The sequence below is a fragment of the Mandrillus leucophaeus genome, unplaced genomic scaffold (genome assembly GCF_000951045.1).
Source record: "Mandrillus leucophaeus isolate KB7577 unplaced genomic scaffold, Mleu.le_1.0 Scaffold1213, whole genome shotgun sequence".
Taxonomy (NCBI): Eukaryota; Metazoa; Chordata; class Mammalia; order Primates; family Cercopithecidae; genus Mandrillus; species Mandrillus leucophaeus.
This window is the reverse complement of record NW_012100466.1, coordinates 878,927-905,481: the sequence shown is the minus strand read 5'-3', so window position 1 is coordinate 905,481 and position 26,555 is coordinate 878,927. Positions and strand designations below refer to the sequence as shown.

Sequence of the window (26,555 nt, the reverse complement as noted above, 5' to 3'; positions counted from 1 at the left end):
ACATTATTTCACTGTTATTTATGGATGAGTAGTATTCTGTGGTGTATACACAACATTTTATTGTATCTATCTACTTATTTATTTTTAATTCAATAGTTTTTGGGGTACAAGTGATTTTTGGTCACATGGATGAATTATGTAGTAGAGATTTTAGTGTACCTGTCACCTGAGCAGTGAACATTATACCTAATGTGTAGCTTTTTTTTTTTAATCCCTGACCCACCTCCCAGTATACCCATTCTGACTCTCTAAAGTCCATTATATCACTCTGTATGCCTTTGTGTACTCACAGCTTAGCTCCTACTTATAAGTGAGAACATACGGTTTTTGGTTTTCCACTCCTGTGTTACTTCACTTAAAATAATGACTGCCAGCTCCATCCAAGACACCACAAAAAATATTATTTCATTCCTTTTAATGGCTGAATAGTATTCCATGCTGTGTATATACCACATTTTCTTGATCTACTTGTTGGTTGACGGGCATTTAGGTTGGTTCCATGTTTTTGCAATTGTGAATTGTGCTGCTATAAACATGCATGTCCGTGTCTTTTTCATATCATGACTTCTTCTCCTTTGGGTAGACACCCAGTAGTGGGACTGCTGGATCGAGTGGTAGATATACTTTTAGTTACTTAAGGAATTCCCATACTGTTTTCCATAGTGGTTGTATTAATTTACACTCCAGCAGTGTAAAAGTGTTCCCTTTTTACCACATCCACATGAACAGCTACTGTTTTTTGGCTTTTTAATTATGGCCATTCTTGCAGGAGTTAAGTGGTATCTCATTGTGGTTTTAATTTGTATTTCCCTGATTAGTGATGTTGAGAATTTTGTAATATGTTTGATGGCTGTTTGTACATCTTTTGAGAAATGTCTATTTATGTTCTTTGCCCACTTTTTGATGAGACTATTTGTTTTTCTTGGTGATTTGAGTTCCTTATAGATTCTGTTTGATAAAACTACACAACAAATTTCAATTATAATTGCTTGAGACTTTTCACGTTCACTGTGACGAGAAACAGGTTATTAGTCCACTGGCATGAAGGAGGTGAAAATTAAACTGAAATCTGAAGATCAGTAGAAATATTGCACTACACTAGGTACTGGGAAAAAAGGAATTCTTCTAAAACAGAATAACAGCAGAAGCTAGCAATTATTGAACATTTGAAATAGTCCTAGCATAGTGTTATGCACTTTACCTATTACCAATTTAGTATTTTCCAGTATAAAAACCCTGGGAAACAAGTACAATTCTTATTTTAATTATTCAAATAAGAAAATACACTTAGATCATTTATGTGATCTGCTCAAAGTTATGCAGTTTTTATATGATAGGGCAGGGAAATTCTCATGTGAGTCTAGTTAAAATGGCTTATATCCAAAAGACAGGCAGTAACAAATGCTGATAAGGATGTGGAGAAAAGGGAACCCTTGTATATTGTTTCTGGGAATGTAAGTTAGTACAACTACTATAGAGAACACTTTGGAGGTTCCTCAAAAACCTAAAAATTGAGCTACCATATAATCAAGCAATCCCACTGCTGGATATATACCCAACAGAAAGGAAATCAGTACAGCCAAGAGATATCTGCACTCTGTGTTTGTTGCAGTACTGTTCACAATAGCTAAGATTTGGAAACAAACTAAGTGTCCATCAACAGGTCAATGAATAAATAAAATGTGGTACCTATACACAATGAAGTACTATTCAGCCACAAAAAAGTATGAGATCAGTAATTTTCAACAACAAAGATGAAACTGGAGGTCATTATGTTAAGTGAAATAAGCCAGGCACAGAAAGACAAAGATCCTATGTTCTCACTTACCTGTGAGATCTAAAAATCAAAACAATTGAATTCATGGACATAGGGAGTAAAAGGATGATTACCAGAAGTTGGGAAGGATGGTGATAGATGTAAGGGGAGAGGTGGGAATGGTTAGTTATTACCAAATAAAAAATTTAAAAAAAAAAAAAATCAGACCTACTATTTGGTAGCACAACAGTGTGGCTAAAGTCAATAATAACTTAATTGTTCATTTTTAAAGAACTTAAAGAGTGCAACTGGACTGCTTGTAACTCAAAGGATAAATGCTTGAGAGAATGGATACCCCATTCTCCATAATGTACTTATTTCACATTGCATGCCTATATCAAAATATCTCATGTATCCCATAAATATATGCACATACTATGTACCTAGAAAACTTTTTAAAAACATGAAAATAAAAAAGAGATTTGATTACAGAAGAGTATCATAGTGAGGCAGAATGTGTAGAATTTGCACAGCCATTACTGGCTTTCAAACTGGAAGAAGTCATCATGAGACAAGGAATGCTGATGGTCTCTAGCAACTACAAAAGGCAAAGAAATGGATTCTCCCCTAAAACTCCCAGAAGGAACACATGCCTGCCAACACCTTGAGTTTTAGACTTATGACCCCCAGAACTGTGAGGAAACAAATCTGTGTTGTTTTTGGCCACTGAGACTGTGGTAATCTGTTACAGCAGCTATAAAAAATTAATAGAAGTGTCAATCCACCAAGAATCCTTTTTTTAAACAACCAAACATAATTACCATAGGACTCAGCAATCATACTTCTGGGCATTTATACCAGTAAAATAAAATTTATATCCACAAAAAATCCTGTACACAATTGTTGGTAGCAGCTTTATTTGCAACAGCCCAAACTGGAAACGTCCAGTTGGTTCTTTAATGGCAGTATGAAAAGCTTAATGAAACTTCTCCCTCAGGGAGACATCTATCAAAACTAGTAAAAATTAGCAAATTCTCTGAATATTGATCAAATCACTCACAACAAATTGAGATGCATTTATTCAACAAAATCTATAGAATCTGGTAAGAAGAGTGAGAGGCAATGGCATTCATGGCGACTTAAACCCTAACATACCAATAACTGAATTACATGTAAATTGTTTAAATATACTAATTAAGGCAGATGTTGGCTGAGGGGATGAAAAATAGTGACCCAAACTATTTATTTAACAGAGCATTAGTATCCAGAATGTATATCAGATATCTGAGACTTCATGCTATACAGGAAAGAGACATCACAGAGTTAGTCCAGGAAAGTCACTAAACAAGTAAGTGAACAAACATGCAACACCAATAACAAGCCTGAGGTGGGGTTGTGAAGTGTTATCAGAAACCAGAGTTGCTCCAATATATTATCTAAAACGCCCGTGATATAGTTTGGATATTTGTCCCTGCCCATATCACATGTTGAATATTAATCCCCAATAATGGAAGTGGGGGCTGGTGGTGGCAGGTATTTGGGTCATGGTGGCAGATTCCTCATGGCTTGGTGCTGTCTTCACAACAGTGAGTTCAGGAAATTTTGTTGTTTTGAAGTCTGTGGTACCTTCCCTTCTCCCTTTCTCCTTCCCTCCTTCCACTTCTCTTGCTTCTGCCATGTGAGATGCTTGCTCCAGCTTCACTTTCCACCGTAATTAGAAGCTTCCTGAGAATCTTCACAGAAGCAGATGCTACCACGTTTCCTGTAAAGCCTGCAAAACTGTGAGTCAATTAAACCTCTTTTCTTTATAAATTACCCAGTGTCAGGTATTTCCTTATAGCAATTCCAGAATGCCTAACACAGAAAATTGGTATCAGGAGTGGGGCATTGCTATAAAGATACCTGAAAATTTGAAAGTGACTCTGCAACTGGGTAATGGACAGAGGTTGGAAAAGTGTGGAGGGCTCAGAATATAGGAAGATGGGGGAAAGTCTGGAACTTCTTAGAGACTGTTTAAATGGTTTTGACCAAAATGCTGACAGCGATATGGACAACGAACTCTAGGCTGCTGAGGTCTGAGATGGAAATGAGGATATTTTGGGAATTGGAGCGAAGGTCAACCTTGCTATGCCTTAGCAAAGAACTTGGCTACATTGTGTTCATGCCCTAGGATCTGTGGAGGTTTGAATTTGAGAGTGATGACCTAGCATATCTAACAGAAAAAAAAAATTATAAGTAGCAAAGCGTTCAAGAAGTGATGTGGCTGCTTATAACAGCCTACACTGAGATGCAAGAACAAATAAATGACTTAAAGTTAGAAATTATATTTAAACAGAAAGCAGAGCATAAAAGTTTGAAATATTTGCAGCCTGGCCACGTGGCAGACCAAAAAAAAAGCTCTTTCAAACAGGCTGCTGAGCAACCACCTGCTAGAGATAGTTGCATAACTAAAAGGGAGTCAAGGGCTAATATCCAAGACACTGGGGAAAAGGCCTTGAAGGTATTTCAGACACCTTTGCGGCAGCCCCTCCCATCATAGGCCCAGGGGCCTAGGAGGATAGAAGGGTTTTGTAGACCAGGCCCAGGGGTCCACAGCCCTGCACAGCCTCAGAACACTGTTTCCCATATCTCAGCCACTCTAGCTCCAGCTATGGCCCAAACTGGCCCTGGTAGAGTTCAGGCTACCACTCTGGAGAATGCAAGACATAAGCCTTGGTAGCTTCTATGTAGTGTTCAGCCTGTAGGGGTACAGAATCCAAGAGTGATGAATACTTGGCAGCCTCTTCCCTGATTTGTGGATATATGAGAAAGCCTTGGGACTGAGGCAGGAGCCTACTGTAGAGGTGGAGCCCTCGCAGAGAACCTCTACTATGGCAGTGCCAAGTGTCGGAGCCCCCAGAGAGGGTCCCCAATAGAGCACTGCTTAGTGGAGCTGTGAGAAAGGGGATACCAATCTCCACACCCCAGAATGGTAGATTCACCAGCTGCTTGCACCCTGCACCTAGAAAAGCTACAATCATTTAAATCCAATCCATAAGAGCAGCCCTGGGGGATGAATCCCGCAAAGACACAGGGACAGAGCTGTCCAAGGCCTTGGAAGCCCATCCTTTGCAGCAGTGTGTCCTGGATATGGAACACAGAGTCAAAGGAGATTATTTTGGAGCTTTAAGATTTAATGACTGCCCTGCTGGGTGTTGAACATACATGGGGCCTGTAGCCCATTTCTTTTAGCTGATTTCTCCCTTTTAGAATGAGAATGTTTACCTAATGTCTATACCCAACAAATAAAAAACCTGTTTTTTATTTGACAGGCTCATAGGTAGAAGGGACTTGCCTTGTCTCAGATGAGACTTTGGACTTTGCAATTTTGAGTTAACACTGGAAGGAGTTAAGACTTTCGGGGAGTGTTGGGAAGGTACAATTGCATTTTGCAATGTGGAAAGGACATGAGATTTAGGAGGGGCCAGAGGTGGAATGATATAATTTGGATATTTGTCCCTGCCCAAATCTCATGTTGAATTATAATCCCCAGTGCTGAAGGTGAGTCCTAGTGGGAGGTGTTTGCATTATGGGGGCAGACCCCTCACGGCTTGGTGTTGTCTTCATGACAGTGAATGAGCTGTTGCGAGACCTGCTCATTTAAAACTGTGTGGAACCTCCCCTCCCCACACACTCTCTATCTCTCTCTCTTGCCCTTGCTCTTGTCATGGGAGATGCCTGCTCCCCATTTTGTAGTCTGCCGTGATTGGAGGCTTCGTGAGGCCTCCCCAGAAGCAGATGCCACCAAGCTTCATGTAAAGCCTAAACAATTGTGAGCTAATCAAACCTCTTTTGCTTATAAATTACCCCGTCTCAAGTATTTCTTTAGTGCTCACAATTCAGCTGGCTAGAAGGCTAGATACATGGCAAGAGAGGAAGCAAGAGAGAGAGTGGAGGTGCCAGGCTCTTTGTAACCACCAGCTCTTGCAGGAATAATGGAGTGCGAACTCACTTATTATAGTAAGGACTGTACCAAACCTGTGACCCTGTGACCCAAACATCTAGGCATTTAGGCAATGCACAAATGGCCTAACACAGTCCAGTTTACAACAATGGCCTGTACCTATACCCATTCAGAGCTCTGTTCTGAAAAAGCTATTCCAAAGAGCTCTCCAGCAGAGTGGCAACTCCCATCTTTCTCAATTCCCTGAGCTAAAAGAGATATTCCAGATGAATTTGGCAGATGGTGAAAACTAGGAAATATGCTGCTTTCTCAGCCAAAGCTTCTGCCCCATACAAAGGATTCAGAAAGGATGGCTGCTGGTGAAAAGTCCAGTCCCCCTCATAGCTCTGTGTGACTGAAGAGCTGGTCTAGGAGTCAAAACAGCCCTGTGGAATCTTGCATATCTCCCAACTTTATAGTGCAAAAGTGGTATCCCAGTTAGATTTGGCAGGGGTTCTTCCCAGGGGAAAACTGGATCAAGCATGAAAACTGGCAACACCCTAACTTTGCCAAGCAACTAGACTTTATCTGGATCAAACTGCAGGGCAATTTATGCTCTGGATTGTAATCAAAAACAACAGAACTAACAGCAATCAGTGGAGACTAAAAGTTTGGTATGATATAAATAGAAGCCAAGAGCCATTATTGGGGAGATCAGAAAGAGACAAAGAGAATTCCACAAATACCAGTCATTGCTAGTGGCCCAGAATACTAGGCACATAACCAAGGCTGCATACTCCGAGGAATGGCTGAAGAGGAAAATAATGATTATCTAGTCTTTGGCTGAATATGAGGCAACCTCAAGCTCCTCGGACTGTGAAAGCACTCTCCAAATCACAAACAGAATCAACAGTAAAGGGTAAACACCTTGCTGGTTTAAAATGCTTAATTACAACCTCTGGCCAACCACACATCACTAAGCATGCTGACACAGAGGCAATCCCTAGAAATCTAGGCCTAAATATAAAAACAGAAAAGAAGTATCTAGGGATATCTGAGACTTTATACCATGTTACAAATAGACATCACAGAGTAAGTCCAAGAAAGTCACTAAACAAGTAAGTGAACAAACGACAACAAAAAGAAGCCTGGGGTGGGATGAAGGGTGTTGTTGGAAACCAGAGTTGCTACAATATATTATCTAAAATGTCCCGTTTACAACACAAAAATATAAAACATGCAAATAAACAAGAAGTTTTGACCCAATAGAAATTGTCTTAGAGAAAATCCAGATGGATGCAGTGATATTCTCTTTCTTCTTATATTTTTGTCTGGAAAGCTATTTTGTCTGGTGGAGTTACTCTAGACTCGACTCTATTCCCTTAATCTGTGTGTATGTATTTATGTCAGTGTCAAGCTTTTTTATTACTATAGCATTGGAATAGATTTTCAAATCATGCAATGTGATACCTCTGGCTTTCTTCTTTTTGCCAATATTGTTCTGGCTGTTTGGAGTCTCTTCTGGTTGCACATGGATTTTAGGATTGTTTTTCTGTTTCTGGGGAAAGTGTCATTGAAATTTTGATAGGGATTGCACTGAATATGTAGACTGTTTTGGGTAGCATGGACATTTTAATAATATGAATTCTCTCAATTCATAACCAGGGGATAGCTTTCAATTTGCTTCTGTCTTCTATTTCATCAGTGTTTTAAAGTTTTCAGTGTATAGATCTTTCACTTACTTGGCTAAATTTATTTCTAAGTATTTTTTATAGTAGCTAATTTAAATTAAATAATTTTCTTGATTTTTTGGATAGTTCACTGTTACTGTATAGAAACACTGATTTTGTATGCTGATTTTGTATTTGCAACTTTACTAAATTCATTTATTACTTTTAAAAGACTTTTCTGTAGTCTTTAGGGTTTTCTGTATACAAGGATCATGTTGTTTCAAACAGAGTCTTAGTCCTTTTGTGTTGTTATGAAGGAATATCTGAGACTGGGTAATTTGTAAAGAAAAAAGGTTTATTTGGGTCACGATTCAGCTGGCTAGAAGGCTAGATACATAGCAAGAGAGGAAGCAAGAGAGAGAGTGGAGGTGCCAGGCTCTTTGTAACCACCAGCTCTTGCAGGAAATAATGGAGCGCGAACTCACTTATTATAGTTAAGGACTGCACCAAACCATTCATGGGGGATCTGGCCCTGTGACCCAAACATTTACCATGAGGACCCACCTCCAACAATGGGAAACAAATTTCAATATGAGGTTTGGGGAAAAAACATCGAGATTATAGCGTAAGGACAAATTAACTTCTTCCTTCTCAATTGAGATACCTTTTATTTCTTTCTCTTGCCTAATTGCTCTGGGTAGGACTTCCAGTACTATGTTAAATAGAAATGGCAAGAGTGGGCATCCTTGTTTTGTGCTTGGTCTTAGAGGAAAAGCTTTCAGCTTTTCACCATTGAGTATGATGTTAAATGTAGGATTCTCATATATGGCCTTTACCATGTTTAGGTACATTCCTTGTATAACCAATTTCTTGAAGTTTTTATCATGAAAGGATGTTGAATTTTGTCAAATGCCTTTTCTGCCTCTATTGACATGATCATATGGCTTTTGTCCTTCCTTTTGTTAATGCCATATGTCACATTTATTGATCTGGATATTTTGAACCATCTTTCCATCCCTTGGATAAATCCCACTGATCAGGGTAAACGATTATTTTAATGTGCTGTTGAGTTCAGTTTGCTAGTATTTTCTTGAAGACTTTTGCATCTAAGTTCATCAGGAATACTGACCTGTAATTTTCTTTCCTTGTTGTGTCCTTGTCTGGCTTTTGTATCACAGTAATGCTGGCCTTGTAAAATGCATTTGAAAGTAATGCCTGTTGTTCAGTTTTTGAAGAGTTTGAGGACTGGTATTATTCCTTCTTTAAATGTTTGGTAGAATTCAGCAGTGAAGCCATCATGTCCCCAGCTATTCTTTGATAGAGTTTTTACTAGTGACTCAATCTCCTTATTCATTAGCACTCTGTTCAGATTTTCTATTTCTTTGTAATTCAGTCTTGGTAAGTTGTATGTGTCTAGCAATTTGCCAATTTTTTTCTAGGTGATCCAGTTTGTTGGCATATAATTGTTCACAGTAGTCTCATGATTTTTAGTATTTCTGTGGTATCATTTGTAATGTCTCCTCTTTCATTTCTGATTTGTCTTCTCTCTTTTTTAGAACTGAGTCTAGCTAAAGGTTTATCAATGTTACCTTTTCACAAAAACCAACTCTTAGTTTCACTGATCTTTTATATTGTTTTTCTCATTTCTATTTCATGTATTTGTGTTCTGATCTTTATTATTTCCTTCTTTATGCTAACTTTGGGCTTAGTTTTTTTTGTTTGTTTTGTTTTGTTTTTTCCTAGCTTCTTGAGGTGTAACATTAGGTTTTATACTTGGGACCTGGAGCCTGAATCCACAGGAACTGGCCTGGCACCGAGAGAGGCTTGGCACCTGGGACCACTGGGATAGGCCTGGAACCTGGATCTGGGTTGTCTTAGCACCTCAGTCTATAGGGTCTGTCCCAGTATTGGGGTGAGAATGGACCCTGGGTCTGCTGGAGCAGGCCTGAACTCTGGGTTCTCTAGAGCCTGGGGCCAGCATGGAGCTCGGTTCTGTATGGGCTGGTATGAAGCCTAGGATTATGGCACTGGCCTAGTACCTGGAGCCACTAGAAATGGCCAGGATCCTAGGGCTGTGGAGACAGGCCTGGAGTTTGTGTCTGCTGGTGCTGGCTGGAGGCTGAGTATATAGGTGCTTGTCTAGAGGCTAAGTCTGCAAGGACTGGCCTTGGTTCTGGGGCCAGCCTGGGTCCTGGGTATACATGGGTGGTCTTGGAGCCTGAGTCCATGGAGACCAATCCACTAGCAGTGTCTACTGGGACAGGCATGTACCCTAGGTCTGCTGGGGCATGGGGCCACAGGGACTGGCTTAACACCGGGCAGGCCTAGAGCCTGTGTCTCTGAGTTCCTGCCTAGTGTCAGAGGCTAAGGGTGCTAATCTAGCACAGGAGTGGATCTCAAGCCTATGGCCATGAGAACTGGCCCATTCCTGGGGACAGTCCTGATGCTAGTATCACTAGGGGTGGCCTTGCCCTGGGGTGGCTCTGGAGCCTAAAACTGCAAGGACCTGTCTGAGACTGGGGATAGTCTAGAGCCTGGAGCTGCTGGTATTGGCCTAGCACTAGGGAGGCCTGGAGCCTGGGGCTAGAGGGTTCTGCCTGATACCAGGGTGGGCTTTCAGACTGTATCTGCAGGTATTAACTTGAACCTGGGGTAAAGGCGCTAGCCTGGTACTGAGCAGACGTGGAACCTGTATCCACATATGTCAGCCTGATGACTAAGGCTGCAAGAGCCAGCTTGGTGCTGAGGATAGCTGAGAGCTTAGGACCACTGAGGTCAGCTGAACATTGAGGACAGTCCAGAACCTGAGGATCCTGAGGTTGTCCTGACAGTAAAGAAGCCTGGAGACCAAGTCTGCTGCATAGGTCTGGAGCCTGGGGCTGTGGGATGCAGCCTGGTGCTGGAACAGGTGGGCTTGGAGGCTTAGTCCATAGATACTGACCTGGAGTCTAGAGCTGTGGAGGCCTACCCTGCATTGTGTTTTACTAAGACAAGTCTATTGCTGGTGTCCAAGGCAAAGTCTGGTGTCTATTGCCCACTTTTCTCTCCACGCTACACTGCCTGGTGTTGGGGGAAGGGTGACATGGGCAATGTAAAACTGACCGTCTCTCCTGCCCTCATCAATGCATCTTTTCATAATTCTGTGCTACACCCGGGAGCTGTAATTTCTCACGTGGTTTCCTTAGCTCCTATAAAGGTCATTTCATATATGGAGGGATCTTCGAATTGATGTTTCTGCAAGGGAAAGAGTGCTGGAGCATCCTATTCTGCCATTTTGCTGATGCTTGTCTCTGAGTCAGGGTTTCGACCAATCATATCATCATCACCAATCTTGCTGACACTGCCTCTGTTCAGCACCCACTCCCAGGTCCTGAATCAGGGCTTTCACATGTCCTTACTGAGGCTGCACTCCCGCTACTCTGTGCCCTAGCCCCTGGGTCTTGAGCCAGGGCTTTGATTAACCATCCCTGGGGTTATGCTGCCACTGCTCTAGACTCTACACTCTGGGGCTTAAGTCACAGATATCATTGCTGTTTGCTCCACTCCCTGGGGCCTGAGTTGTGGCTACAACTAGCCATCCCTTGGGCCACACTACCCACTGTTGCATCACAGACCCACAGCCCAGGCCTCCTCTTGGTCCTGTCATTGCTGGATCTGTGTTACTGTTATATCCCTTCCCCATGAGGTCAAGTCATTGTGGAATGTCCTAGAGACCCACCGTAAACTCTGTAGATGATATGCACAAGACCATGTCTTAATCACTGGCACCACATCCCAGCAAGTATGTCTGTGCTCCAGTTCCCAGATGCCCCAGAAGTTCTGTGCACACCTAATCACAGATCCTCAGATCTGTTGCTACTCCAAATACCTGTGCCCTAAGCACTGGCACCACCATCACTGTCTTAGCCTCTTTGGGCTTCTATAACAAAATGCCTTAAGCTGGATTATTTATAAATTATAGAAATGTATTGCTTACAGTTCTGGAGGCTGGAAAGTCACATATCAAGGCAACAGAAGATATAGTCTCTAATGAGGGCTTGATCTGTGCTTCAAAGATGTTAACTTCTTCTAGCATCCTTACATGGCAGAAGGAGTAAGTCCATTCCCTTCAATCTCTGTTATGGGGGCATTAGTCCCATTTGTGAGGGCAAAGCCCTCATAACTTAATATCTTTCAGATAGGCCCCACTTATTAAAACTGTCACATACAGTATTAGTTTCCAACATATAAATTTGAAGGGCACACCCACATTCAAACCATAGCAGCCACTGATCATGCACCTGCCCCAATCCCAGCATCACCACAGCTGCGGTTGTGTGAATGCCAGCATGCCACAATCAGTGCCAAGAGGAATAACCTTGGCTAGAATATCCCCCCATGAGAGAAAAGGAGTGCAAGAGGAACCCAGCAGCCACCACTACCAAGGGCCATAAGAGCCCTAGCCACTATAGCCACCACAGACTGCACACATATAAACATAAGGCTGCCAGAAAAATGAAAACATCAAGGAAATATGATACCACTAAAGAAACACATTAACTATGCAGTAAGTGATCTCAAAGAAACGGAGATCTATGTTATCTGAAAAAGAATTAAAAATAATTATTTTAAGGAAGATCAGTGAGATACAAGAGAACACATACAGCTCAATGAACTCAGGAAAGTAATAAAACAAGATCAACAAAGAAACAGAAATTATCAAAAAGAACCAACAAAAATTTTAGAACTGCAGAATATAATGAATGAAATACAAATGTAAAAGAGAGCTTCAAACAGGAGACATGATCAAATAGAAGAAAGAATCTGCAAACTTGAAGGCAGACCTTATGAAATTATCCAGTGAGAAGATTTTTTAAAAAATGAAAAATAGTGAAGAAAACCCAAAGAACTTACGGGACACTATCCACTGAATCACTGATCACATTTGGATGTTTGTCCCCTCCAAATCTCATGTTGAAATGTCATCTCAAATTTGAAGTTGGGGCCTGGTGGGAGGTTACTGGATCATGGGAGCAGTCCCTCATAAATAACTTGGTGCTATCCTCATAATAGTGAGTGAGTTTTTGCAAGATCTGGTTGTTTAAAATTTTGTGGCACCTCCCCACTTGCTTTCTTGCTCCCACTCTCACCATATGACATGCTGGTTCCTCATTGCCTTCTGGCATGATAGTTAGCTTCCTGAGGCCCGCACCAGAAACATGTCAGCACCATGCTTCCTGTACAGCCTGAAGTACTGTAAGCCAAAAATAAAACCTCTTTTCACAAAGTAGTTAGCCTCAGGTATTCCTTTATAGCAATGCAAAAATGGTCTAATACAACATAGATGCTAAAGTCCTCAACAAAATACTAGCAAACTAAATTCAACAGCACATTAAAAGACTCATTCATGGATGGGAGGAAAATAGCAAACAGGAAGCAGGGCTAACATGCATCTCCCACTTGAACAGACAAAACAGTGTGTGGAGACTCATATCAGGAACTTTTGTTCCAAGAACCACTGCAGGAACATACAGGAAAACCAAAAGAATTCACAGATCCTTTGATGGTAGCAGAGCGCTGCTGCAAATTCCATGAGATGGGTGAGTTTCCAAAGTGAGAGAGGGTGAAAACCTGCCTCCAAACACACATTCCACTGGGGAATCTAAAAATCTAGGTCATGGGAGAAGGATTTAACCCTGCCTAGAGCTGGAACAGATTTCAGGAACCACATGAAATATAAAGGTAAAAGCAGCAGTGGGGAAGGACCTTGTAGGCACTCAGAGTCTCCAGCTCAAGCCCAGGGAAGCCATCCCTAACTGCTAAGATCTCACAGGGGCTCTCAGGGAAGACAGCCAGCAGAATTAGGGAGGGGTCAAAGGGTGAAAGAAGTTTCCAACTGAATTTTGTAATAATTTTGACTGGGCACAAACATTCTTGAGCAGAATATGGGGGTGAATGGGAACTGCTGCAAATATGAGCATAGGAACCATTAACATTGTGAACACAAAGAGAGAGGAGGGCCTGAAAGCTGTGCTTGCATTCTTAGCAAGGAAACTTACGGCCCAGGGCAGGTCTGAGCTCTGCGCACAGGCTGCCTGGATCTAAACTGTTAGCAGGGCACTACAGAATCAAGATTGGCCTCACCAAATGCACGGGAGCTGAGTGAGTCCTTTCACTAATGGCTATACCCTAAGTCCCTGGAGAACTATACTGCACAGCAGAGGCAGCCATAATCCCCTCGAACATAACCCCATTGGCCTGAGAACCATCCCCCTCAACCTCCACGGAAGCCTTTGCAAGCCCCATGCAAGAAGAGACTAAGCTCAGATCCACCTAATACCCTGCCCCCACGTGGTGGTATTTCCCAACCTGCCTGGTAACCAAATACAAAAGACATGAACTCTTGGGAGCTTTATGGCCCTGCCCATTACCTGAGAAAACAGAATACTTCCTCTGCCAACTTAGGGCAAGCTTATATCCCACTACTGCTAACACAGCTGGTGTTATCTTGAATGTGTTACCTCCTGACTGGAGGGCAATTATCTTATGCCATTACAGCAACTCATGACAGAATAACCCTGCTCCTAAGAAGGGGGAGAGCCCCACGTCAGGCAATCACCCCATGGGATAAAAGAATCTGAACAGCAGGACTTGAGTTCTAGATCTTTCTGCTAGTGGGTAGTTTCTCACAACAGAGACACAATTGCAATGCTGGGTACAGTAGGGAAAGTCTACACCTATACCCCAACAGGCAGGCAGCCTCTGTGATCATAAAAGGTCTTGGAGAAGGGGACCTTGTTCCCCCCCAGCACTCCACTGAAGACACAGTGGGCTTCCCCCACAGGAATGCAGCCTAGAAGAATGTATAGACAGCCTTGCTGGAACAATCCAGGGTGAGTGTATCCCCATAACAGGAGCATACTCCACGTTCAGGCCAGCAGACAGGCAGAGTCACAATTCCTCCCTACCTGGAAGATCAACATTCCTATACATGAAAAGATGTGTCTGTATGACCCAAGTAGCTGAAACACAAAGACAGGAGTGAAGCTATGAGGTGAATAACTTTCCTGCTGACCTGGCAGGGGGGCTGAGGTAGCTCTCACTCTTCACCCTGATAAAACCTCAGCAGATTTCACTGAGAGCTCCCCCAGCAACCCTCATCAAGGTTGGGATCTTGGCCCACAGTTGGGCATTATTAGGTTGATACAAAAGTAATTGAGGTTTTTGCCGTTGATGGGAAAAACCTCAATTACCTTTGCACCAGCCCTATCTTACCCACAACTGGTGACTATCCAAGAATACCTTCCCTACTGGACTGAAGACTGAATCATCAATTTAGTAAATAAAACAATGGAAAAAATTAAGTAAATAAATAAATTGTATGCCATGAGAGAAGGAGATAACCTTCAAAAGATCCCTGCCATTCCAACTCCATAGGAGACAGTGAACTCACCCACACACCACGAATATAACTACTACAACCAGCATCAGGGAAAGCCAGCACACAAAGGCTCTCTTTATAACTAACTATCTCATACACAGTCTTCATCCCTGCAAGCACAAAAAAGGTCAGGAGTTTGAGACCAGCCTGGCCAACATGGCGAAGCCCCATCTCTAATAAAAATACAAAATTAGCCGTGTTTGGTGGCGCACACCTATAATCCCAGCTACTTAGGAGGCTGAGGCAGGAGAATCACTTAAACCCAGGAGGCAGAGGTTGCAGTAAGCACAGACCATGCCATTGCACTCCAGCCTGGGCCACAAGAGTGAAACTCCATCTCATAAATAAATAAATATTAAAGTCTGATACTTAAGAAGGAAAAGAAGAAATTTAAAATAAAAAAGAAGTCCAATCAAAAAAAGATTCAAGAACAACTTTAAGAAACAGTCTACATAAGTGAGAAGAAACCAGAAAAGTAACTCTGGTAATGACAATACAGGGTTCTATAACACCCCCAGATAATCACACCAGCTCCCCAGCAGTGGATCCAAACCAAGAAGAAATCTCTGAATTGCCAGATAAAGAATTTAGAAGGCTGATTATGAAACTACTCAAGGAGATACCACAGAAAGGTTAAAAAGACCTTAGAGAACTTTTTTAAAAAAATACAGGATATGAATGAAACATTTTCCATAGAAATAGGTATCATAAAGAAAAACCAATCACAACTTCTGGAAATAAAAGACACGCTTAGTGAAAAACAAAATGCAGTGGAAATTTTCAAAAATAGACTAGAACCAGTAGAAGAAAGAATTTCAGAGCTCGAAGACAAGGTTTTCAAATTAACCCAATCAGAAAAAGACAAGGATAAAATAATCTAAAAAAATGAACAAAGCTTCCAGTAAACTGAGGATTATGTTAAATGGCCAAATCTAAGAATAACTGGTCTTCCTGAGGAAGAAGAGAAATCAAAAAGTTAGGAAAACTCATTTGAAGGAATAATTGAGAAAAAATTTCCTGGTCTTGCTAGAGATCTAGACATCCAACTATAAGAAGCTCAAAGAACTTCTGGGAAATTCATCACAAAAAAGATAATCACCTAGACACACAGTCATCAGGTTATTTAAACTCAAGGCGTAGGAAAAAATCTTAAGAGCTGTGAGACAAAAGCATCAGGTAAACTATAAAGAAAAACCTATCAGACTAGCAGCAAATTTCCTAGCAGAAACTTTACAGCCAGAAGGAATTGGGGTCCTATCTTTAACCTCCTTAAATAAAATAATTGTCAGGCAGTAATTTTGTTTCCAGCAAACCTAAACTTCATAAATAAAAGAGAGATAAAGTTGTTTTCAGACAAAAAAAAAAAAAATGCTGAGAATTCGCCACTACCAAGCCAGCACTACAAGAACTGCTAAAAGCAGTTCTACATCTTGAAAGAAAACCTCGAAATACGCCCAAAATACAACCAACTAAAAGCATTAATCTCACAAGACCTATAAAACAATAACACAATTTAAAAAAAGGTATTCAGGCAACAACCAGCATGATAAATAAAACAGTACCTCATATCTCAATACTAACACTGATAGTAAATGGCCTAAATGCTCCATTTAAAAGATAAAGAATGGCAGAATGAATAAAAATCCACCAACCAAGTAATTGCTGAGACTCACTTAACACATAAGGACTCACATATACTTAAGGTAAAGGGGTGGAAAAAGATAGTCCATGCAAACGGACACCAAAAGTGAGCAGGAGTAGCTACTTTAAAATAACAACAGTTTAAAAAGACAAAGAGGGATATTATATAGTGATAAGAGGACTACTCCAACAGGAAAATATCACAGTCCTAAACACATACGTACGTAACACAGGAGCTCCACAATTCATAAAACAATTACTACTAGACCTAAGAAATGAGATAGACAGCAACACAATAATAGTAGGGGACTTCAATACTCCACTGACAGCACTAGACAGGTCATCAAGACAGAAAGTCAACAAAGAACCAGTGGATTTAAACTACATCCAGAACAAATGGACTTAGATATTTATAGAACTTACTACCCCAAAACTGCAGAATATGCACTCTTTTCATCAGGACATGGAACATTCTCCAAGACAGACCACATGATAAGCCAAAAAACACTTCTGAATAAATTTAAGAAAATCAAAATCATATTAAGCATCCTTTCAGACCACTGTAGAATAAAACTGAAATCAACTCCAAAGGGAACCGTCAAAACTATACAAATACATGTAAATTAAATAATCTCCTATTGAATGATCTTTGGGCCAACAATGAAATCAAGATGGAAATTTAAAAAGTCTTTGACCTGAATAATAGTAACACAACTTATCAAAACCTCTGGGATACAGCAAAAATAGTGCTAAGAGGAAAGTTCATGGCATTAAATGCCTACATCAAGAAGTGTGAAAGAGCCCAAATATTGACAATCAAATATCACACCTCTAGGAACTGGAGAAACAAGGTCAAACTAAACCTAAAGCTAGAAGAAAAGAAATAACAAAATCAGACCAGGACTAAATAAAATTGAAACAAAAAAAATACAAGAGATAAATAAAACAAAGATCTGTTTATTTGAAAAGATTAAGAAAACTGATTGACCATTAGAGAGATTAAACAAAAGAAAAGAAGAGAGAATATCCAAATCAGCTCAAGTAGAAACGAAAAGAGAGATATTACAACTGACACCACAGAAATGCAAAAGATCATTGAAGGCTACTATGAACACCTTTGTGCACACAAACTAGAAAACCTAGAAGAGATGGATACATTCCTGGAAATATACAACCCTCCTAGATTAAGTAAGGAAGAAGTAGAAACTGAACAGACCAATAGCGAAATCGAAACAGTAGTTTACAAATTGCCAACAAAAACAGATTCCAGGACCAGATGGATTCACAGCTAAACTGTATCAGACACTCAAAGAGGAATTGGTACCAATCCTACTGAAACTATTACAAAAAAAAAAAAAAAAAAAAAAGAAAGAAAGAAAGAGGGAGTCCTCCCTAGATCACTCTATGAAGCCAGTTATCACCCAAATACCAAAACCAGGAAAGGACATAACAAAAAAAAAAAAGAAAACTACAGACGAATATCCCTGATGAACACAGATGCAAAAATCCTCAACAAAATACTAGCTAACTGAATCCCAACAGCATATCAAAAAGATAATACATCACAAGCAAGTGGGTTTCATACCAGGGATGCAGGGATGGTTTAACATACACAAGTCAGTAAATGTGATATATCACATAAACGGAATTAAAACTAAAAATCATAAGATCATCTCAATAGAAGCAGAAAAAGCATTTTAAAAAAATCCTGGCTCCCTTAGTGACAAAAACCTTCTGCAAAATTGGCATAGAAGGAACAGACCTCAAGGTAATAAAAGACATTTATGACAAGCCCACAGCCAATATCATACTAAATGGGGAAAAATTGAGAGCATTCCCAATGAGAACTGAAACAAGACAAGGATAATCACTTTCACCACTTCTATTCAACATGATATTGGAAGTCTTAGCCAAAGAAATCAGACAAAAGAAAGAAAGGACACTCAAATCGGAAAAGAGGAAGGCAAACCAGTGCTGTTCACCAATGATATGACAGTATACCTAGAAAATTCTAAGAACTCATCCAAGAAGCTCCTAGATCTAACAAATAATTCAGTGAAGTCTCAGGATACAAAATCAATGTACACAAATCAGTAGGACTGCTATACACCAACAATGACCAAGCTGAGAATCAAATCAATAATTCAATCCCTTTTATGACAGCTACAAAACAGAAACAAAAAATAAACAAATAAAAAAACCTCAGGAGGTGGAAGATCTCTACAAGAAAACTATAAAACACTGCTGAAAGAAATTATAGATGACACAAACAAATAGAAACATGTCCCATGCTCATGGATGGGTACAATCAATATTGTCAAAATGACCATACTGCCAAAAGTGATCTATGGATTCAACACAATTCACATCAAAATATCATCATCGTTCTCCACAGAACTAGAAGAAAACAATCCTTAAATTCATATGGAACCAAAAAAGAGCCCACGTAGCTGAAGTAATACTAAGCAAGAAGAACAAATCTGAAGGCATCATATTACCCAACTTCAAACTACACTGCAAACTAGGCTACAGTTACCAAAACATGGTATTGGTATAAAGGTAGGCACGTAGACCAATGGAACACAGTAGAGAACCAAGAAATAAAGCCAAATACTTACAGCCAATTGATCTTAGGTAAAGCAAATAAAAACAGAATGGGAAAAGCACACACACCCTGTTCAACAAATCATGTTGGAATAACTGGCAAGCCACATGTAGAAGAATGAAACTGGATCCTCATCTCTCACCTCATACAAAAATCAACTCAAGATGGATCAAAGACTTAAATCTAAGACCTGAAACCATGAAAATTCCAGAAGATAACATCAGAAAAACTCTTCTAGACATTGGCTTAGGCAAAGAGTAGTTCATGACCAAGAATCCAAAAGCAAATGCAACAAAAACAAAAATAAATAGATGGGACCTAATTAAACTAAAAAGCTTCTACACAGCAAACAAAATAGCAGAGAAAACAGACAACTGACAGAGTGGGAGAAAATACTCACAAACTATGCATCTGACAAAGGACTAATATCCAGTATCTACAAGAAACTCAAACAAATCAGCAAAAAAAAGAACAAATAATGGCATCAGAAAGTAGGCAAAGACCATGAAGAGACAATTCTTACAATATGCAAATGTCCAACAAACATGAAAAAATGCTTAACATCACTAATTATCAGAGAAATGGAAATTAAAACCACAATGCCATACCATCTTACTCCTGCAAGAATGGCCATAATTAAAAATCAAAAAATAACAGATGTTGGTGTGGATGGGGTGAAAAGGGAACACTTTTACACTGCTGGTGGGAATGTAAGCTAGTACAACCACTATGGAAAACAGTATGGAGATTCCTTAAAGAACTGAAAGTAGAACTACTATTCAATCCAGCAATCCCACTACTGGGTATTTACCCACAGAAAAAAAGTCATTATATAAAAAAGTCACTTGCACATGCATGTTTACAGCAGCACAATTTGCAATTGTGAAAATATGTAACCAACCTAAATGCCCATCAACCAATGAGTGGATCAAGAAAATGTGGTATATATACAACCTGGAATACTATTCAGACATAAAAAAGAACAAAATAAGGGTATTTGCAGCAACCCAGATGAAGTTGGAGAACATTATCCCAAGTGAAGTAACTCAGGTATTGAAAACCAACTATCGTATGGTTTTACTAATAAGTGGGGGCTAAGCTAAGATAATTCAAAGGCATAAAAATAAGACAATGCACATTGGGGACTTGGGAACACTGGGAGGGGTAAGGGACAAAATACTGCACATTGGAGACAGTGTAAACTGCTCAGGTGACAGGTGCACCAAAATCTCAGAAATCACTACTAAAGAACTCATCCATTTAACCTAAAACCACCTGTTCCTGAAAAACTATTAAAATGCTTTAAAATGGGCAAAATATCTCAACAGATACTTCATCAAAGATACACAGATGGCAAATAAGCATATGAAAAGATGTTTCACATCATGTCACTGGAGAATTACAAATTAAAACAATAATAAGATATCACTACATACCTACTAGCAGGGTGAAAATCCGAAACATTGATGATGGTAAATGCTGGGGAGAACATGGAGCAACAGGAAGTCTCATTCATTGCTAGTAGGAATGCAAAATGGTACAACCACTTAGAAGGGTAGCTTGACAGCACTATTCACAATAGCGAAGATACAGAATCAACCCAAATGTTCACCAATAACAGATTGGATTAAAAAAAAAAATGGTACATATACACCATGGAATACTATGCAGCCGTAAAAAGGAATGAGATCATGTCTTTTGCACGAATATGGATGGAGCTGTAGGCTATTATCCTTAGCAAGTAAACGCAGGAACAGAAAACCAAATATTGCATGTTCTCACTTATAAGTGGGAGCTAAATGATGAGAACTTACAAACACAAAGAAACCACAGACACTGGGGTCTCCTTGAGGGTAGTGGGTGGGAGCAAAGAGGGGAGCAGAAAAGATAACTATTGGGTAATGAGCTTAATAGCTGGGTGATGAAATAATCTGCACAATAAATGCCCATGATACGAGTCTACCTGCGTAACGAACCTTCACATGTACACCTGAACCTAAAATAGAAGTTGAACAAAGAAGTCAATAAATAAATAAAAGTAAAAGGCTCATTCACCATGATCAGTAAGATTTATCCCAGAGATGCAAGGACAGTTCAACATATCCAAATCAATAAACATGATACACCACATTAATAGAATGAAAGACAAAAACAACACGATCATTTTAACGAATGCAGAAAAAGCATCTGACAAACTTCAACATCCTTTTGTGATAAAAACTCTCAACAAATTAATTATACAAGGTATGTACCGCAACATAATAAAAGCCATATATGATAAGGCCACAACTAATATACCCAATGGCGAAAAGTTAAAAGCATTTCCTCTAAGATCAGGAACAAGACTCTTGCCACTTCTATTTAACATAGCACTGGAAGTTCTAGTCAAAGCAATTAGGCAAGAGAAAGAAATGAAAGGCATACAAATTGGAAAAGAAGAAGTAAAATTGTCTCTTTTCCCAGATTACATGATATTATACATAGAAGATCTTAAATATGCCACCAAAAAGTTGTTAGAACTAATAAATAAACTCAGGGAACTGCAGCACACAAAGTCAACATACAAAAAAGCAGTTATATTTCTATACACTATTGAAGATGATCTACCCAAAAAAGAAAGAAAGCAATCCCATTTAAAACAACATCAGAAAGAATAAAACACTTAAGAATAAACTTAACCCAAGAGGTGAAAGAGCTGTATATTGAAAACTATCAAACCATAATGAACAAAAATGAAGATATAAATGTCAAGATATCCTATGTTCATGAATTGGAAGAATTAATGTTGTTAAAATATCCATACTACCCAAAGCAATCCACAGATTCAATTCTAATGGCATTTTTCACAGACACAGAAAAAATAAACAATTGCAAAATTTGTATGGAATCACAAAAGACTCTGAATAGCCAAAGTAGGTGTACAACCAAAGCAAATGAAATCAGCAATTGCAAAGATACCTGCACTCCCATGTTCATTGCAGGATTTATTCACAATAGCCAAAACATGAAAACAACCTAAGTGTCTAACCTAAGTGTCTGCCAACAGATCAATGGATGAAGAAATTGTGGTGTATACACACACACACACACACACACACACACACACACACACACACACAAAAAAGGGTTATTATTCAACCATAAAAAAAGAAAGAAATCCTGTTATTTGCAACAACATGGATAACCCTCAAGGGTATTATGCTAAGTAAAGTAAGTCAGATCTGTATGTGGAATCTTAAGAAGTTGAACTTACTGGACTAGAGAATAGAATGGCAGTTACCAGGGGCAAAGGTGAAGGAAAGGGGAGAGGTTGGGAGGTTGGCCAAAGGGCACAAACTTTCAATGATAAGATAGGTAAGTTCAAGGGATACAATACACAGCATGGTGAAGTGATACATATAAACTAATTTGATTCTGGTAATCATTCCACAAAATATATGTATATCAAATCATCACACTGTACACCTTAAAATCAAACAATTTCATTTGTCAGTTATACCTCCATAAAGCTGGGGAAAAAAAGAAAAAAAAAATACATAAACCCAGAGGGTCTTATAGCTACCTGTTCCCCAGGTACATCTTGAATTTACCATTCCCTAGAACTTCTTAATAGCTAAAATCATAAATACAGCAAGTTTTTTTCTGAGTACAACCTCCTATAATTACAGTTTCGATTTCCTTACTGATCTACTTCAGTTCTTACAGGTAAAGTTACCTACCTTAGAAGACGTTTAGTGAGAATTAAATGAAATAATGTGTATCAACAGCTTAGCACAGTACCTGATACACAGTAAGTCCTCAAGAAATCATAGACAAATTTTGATTTTATGTATTCTATTACAAACAAATTATCTGCCAATATCCAAATTGTCCTCAAACTCACTCTCAACCTCTGGCATTAAATGAAACTTGGCTTTTACTTGACACTACTATTATATATTCCTCCCAATCCACTTAATTGAAGGCCAGACCTCCAGCAATTCCCCCTGATTTCAGAAGATCTGAGAGATCAGCATAGTCCTTGCTTCTCAAGCACCATGATCTCCACAAATCTTAGCCATTTCTAACACAATTACCCTACCTTGCAATTATTAGAAATTGTTTCACCTTCGAGATCCTAAATGCTTGAAATTTCCCTCATTAAAATAGAATGCTCTTTCAATTCTCCTACTCTTTTTGAACTAGATCTTCTTTCTCACTATGGCCATAAATCTTCTAGTACCCTAGTCCGTCCATCACTTCAATCTTCTTTGTTTGTCTCCTTATCCAGAGTAGATGACTATTATTTGGATAAATTCCCTAGATCTTCTAACATTCTCACCTTGACAACACTCAGCACTTGAGCAACCCACTGTCTCCTCTTCCCCTATGCTGTGAGCACTGCTGGAGAAAATCACTACTAGAGCCAACATTAGCCGGGCCCTTACTTCTCAGCAATTATTAATATTTTATTCAATGTCTACTGATACTTTACTGAATTCCTACAACACCTTTTCCAAGCCTATCCCATTCTTAAACTCCTAAAGGCACATTTTACTCTCTCAGCAGATGACCTTACACCCAAAAGATACAGACCTCCAATGTGAGCTCCCTCCTTGACCTCCTTCGTTCTTCAAAATCACTTTGTATCTTCACCTTCTATCTTGACCAACTCTGGCCTTTGAAGCAAAGTGTGTCTCCTCTTTGCCAAGGTTAATCCCTCCACTTGTTCTCTTGATTTTACCACTGTCTTACAAAGTATGGTTAAGAGTCCAGGTTCAGGACTTAAACCATGTGATTTCAGATCCAGCTCTACCACTTTACTCCTGTATAACCTCGGAGTTACTCAACCTCTTTAAGCTTCTGTTTCCCTACCTGCAAAAAGTGATTAATAACAGTTCCTACTCATAAGGCCAATGTGAAACATAAATGAGAGAATCCACATAAAGTGCTTAGCAAAATTCCTAGCACGTAGTCAATATTCAATAACATAATAGCTGTAAATACTATTACCTTTCCCTCTAGATACTTCCTGGTACATTTTCCCTTGTCTCCAAAGTAGCTCAAGTCTTCTGTCTCCTGTTTTGTTTTTAGTTTTTCTTTTTTTTTTTAATTAAAAGACACCTTTTCTGGAATTTGCTACCCTCATTCCAAGATTTTGTTCCTTTCTTTCACCACCAAAGAGTAATGTATAACTCCTTTCCAGAGGAAGCATGGAGGAGTGGAAAGACTTTGGGGATAAATATACTGTTTGAACCTAGTTCTTCCACTTAGTGGTTGTATGGCCTGGAGCAAGCAGTTTTTCTAATCCTCCGTTTTTTCATCTGTAAAATGGATATATTACCCATTTCTTAGGGTCATCAAGAGGATTAAACTAAAATAATATATGTAAATCATCTGGCCAAAGTAGGTGCTAAATGAATGCTAGTTCTCCATCCCTTATTCTTTTCTTAACCCCTTACAATCTTGGTTGTTCCTCTACCACTCTATTTATCTCTTTAGCTCACTTCAGCTCTTATTAGCATGGTTTTGAATAATCTGACTCCTCTAAACCTTAATTTTCATCTGTAAAATGGTAATAATACCCACCACATAAAGCTGTCTTGAGAATTAGTGAATTAACACATGTAACGTGTTTTAGCATAGTGCCTGGCCTGGAGTAAGCACTTAATAAATGATAACTGCAGCAACTTATTAACGGTGAAATCAAAGGACTGTTCAACTCTCTTCTCTAAGTTTCAATGACAACACACTATTCTGGTTTGCTTTTTGCCACTGACCATTCCTTCTGTCTGTGGACCTTCTCCATGAAGCCTTTCTTTACTCTCTTCAAACCAAGTGTGAGCTCTCTCTCTTTTTGAGCCTCAGAGCACTCTGAACTTCTCTTGAGGTAAGAAACTCCCCTTACTCTTAATCACAATCATTTGTGTTATATGTGTTATATCTCCACCACTTAATCTCTTTTGTCCTCATTGCCTGGCACTTTATTCATGTAGAACATGTTGACTACCTAATATACATCAGACTTGTGCCAGGTACTACGGATACAAAATATAATTACTGTCTTCAAGGAACTTAAAGTTTAGGTAGCTGGAACAGACAAGTAAGTAGTCTGTATGTGCAGTGGAATAAATGCTTGGTTAAGAGTGTGCCCAGAGTCCTCTGGGAGCACAAACAAGTGTTATTTAAAATAGACTGGCGAGGACCGGGCGCGGTGGCTCACGCCTGTAATCCCAGTACTTTGAGAGGCCCAGGAGGGTGTATCATGAGGTCAGGAGTTCGAGACCTGCCTGACCAACATGGTGAAACTCCGTCTCTACTAAAAAATAAAAAAATTAGCCGGGCATGGTGGCGCGCGCCTGTAGTCCCGGCTACTCAGGAGGCTGTGGCAGGGAATCACTTGAACCCGGGGGAGCGGGGGGCGGGGAGGTTGCAGTGAGCCGAGATCGCGCCACTGCACTCAAGTCTGGGAGACAGAGCAAGACTCTGTCTCAAAAATAAAAAGTAAAATAAAATAGACTGGGGAGATCAAGGACACTGTTAGGCATTTTTGTGTTTTGCCTATGGGGAGGCTATACACAAATATCTGTTGAATTAAAGAATGAACTATAAATGCAACTAGATAAGCATGGGAAAAGGCACTTTAGGCCCAGAGAAAGAGCACGTAAAAAAGCAAGGAGGGGTCAAGCAAGTAGCTCAGCATCGACAGGAGGAGGGTTCCTGAGTGACAAGAGATAAGGCTGGAAAGTCTAGGTAAAATCAGGTGTTCTAGACATAAGAGTATGACCTGACCCCAGAGGGGAGATGATGACATGCCCATACAGTTTTGTAAATGGGAGGGTGGGATGGGGGTGGGGAGGCAAAAAATCAAATTTGCATTTTGGTAGATGTACTCTGGCAACACAGAAAACGGATTACATGAGAGCCAGGCTTGAGGCAGCAAGTTCAGGTAGGAGGTTGTTGAAAGAACTCAGATGAAGTATGAGAACCAGAACTGCAGACGCTGCCGACTTAAACTTCAGCGAAACTGAATTATTCATATTGTATCTCCTGCAAGCCTAACAGAATATTTTACACTTAAAACCCGCTACGTAAATACCTGTAGACTACCATTATTAAACACTACTTAGGGAACTGCAGCAACCAGCCAGCTGAGTCACTCACTGTACACGGATTCCCAAGTAAAGGCACCTTTTCCAAGCGTAAAACTCGAAAGAAACAGGTTATTCGAGCACAGAGAGCAACAACACTACTTGCAAACCAGCGCACTGCTGAGAGACTATGGGACCTCTCTATCCTGGTCAGTTTCACCCCAAATGTTTCAACAAAGTCCTTCCATAGGGTCATGAGGCCTTGCCCTGTGCGCCGGGACAAATGCCCAGGATTTTTTTCTCTCTCTCTTTATTGCAGCTCAAGACCGAAACATCTACTGCGGCTCGTCGCCTGGCCAACCATTTTCACCCAGCCGTTTCCCAGTTTTATATTGTGCCACTGTGTAAATCGACAACCGAAGGGGATTGAGGAAGCAGTGTCCCAGGCTGATAAAACCCTAATGGGGAAAG

General features: G+C 39.9%; 1 protein-coding gene across 1 annotated transcript in view; it reads right to left on the bottom strand.

Moving 5' to 3' along the window:
* APOOL (apolipoprotein O-like) overlaps window positions 1-26,340 on the bottom strand; it is an 81,076-nt gene extending 54,736 nt beyond the window's left edge. Inside the window, exon 1 of the mRNA XM_011971359.1 lies at window positions 26,158-26,340. Coding sequence (XP_011826749.1) covers window positions 26,158-26,340 — 183 coding nt within the window. The remainder of the gene's footprint in view (window positions 1-26,157) is intronic.
* Window positions 26,341-26,555: the final 215 nt, after the last annotated feature.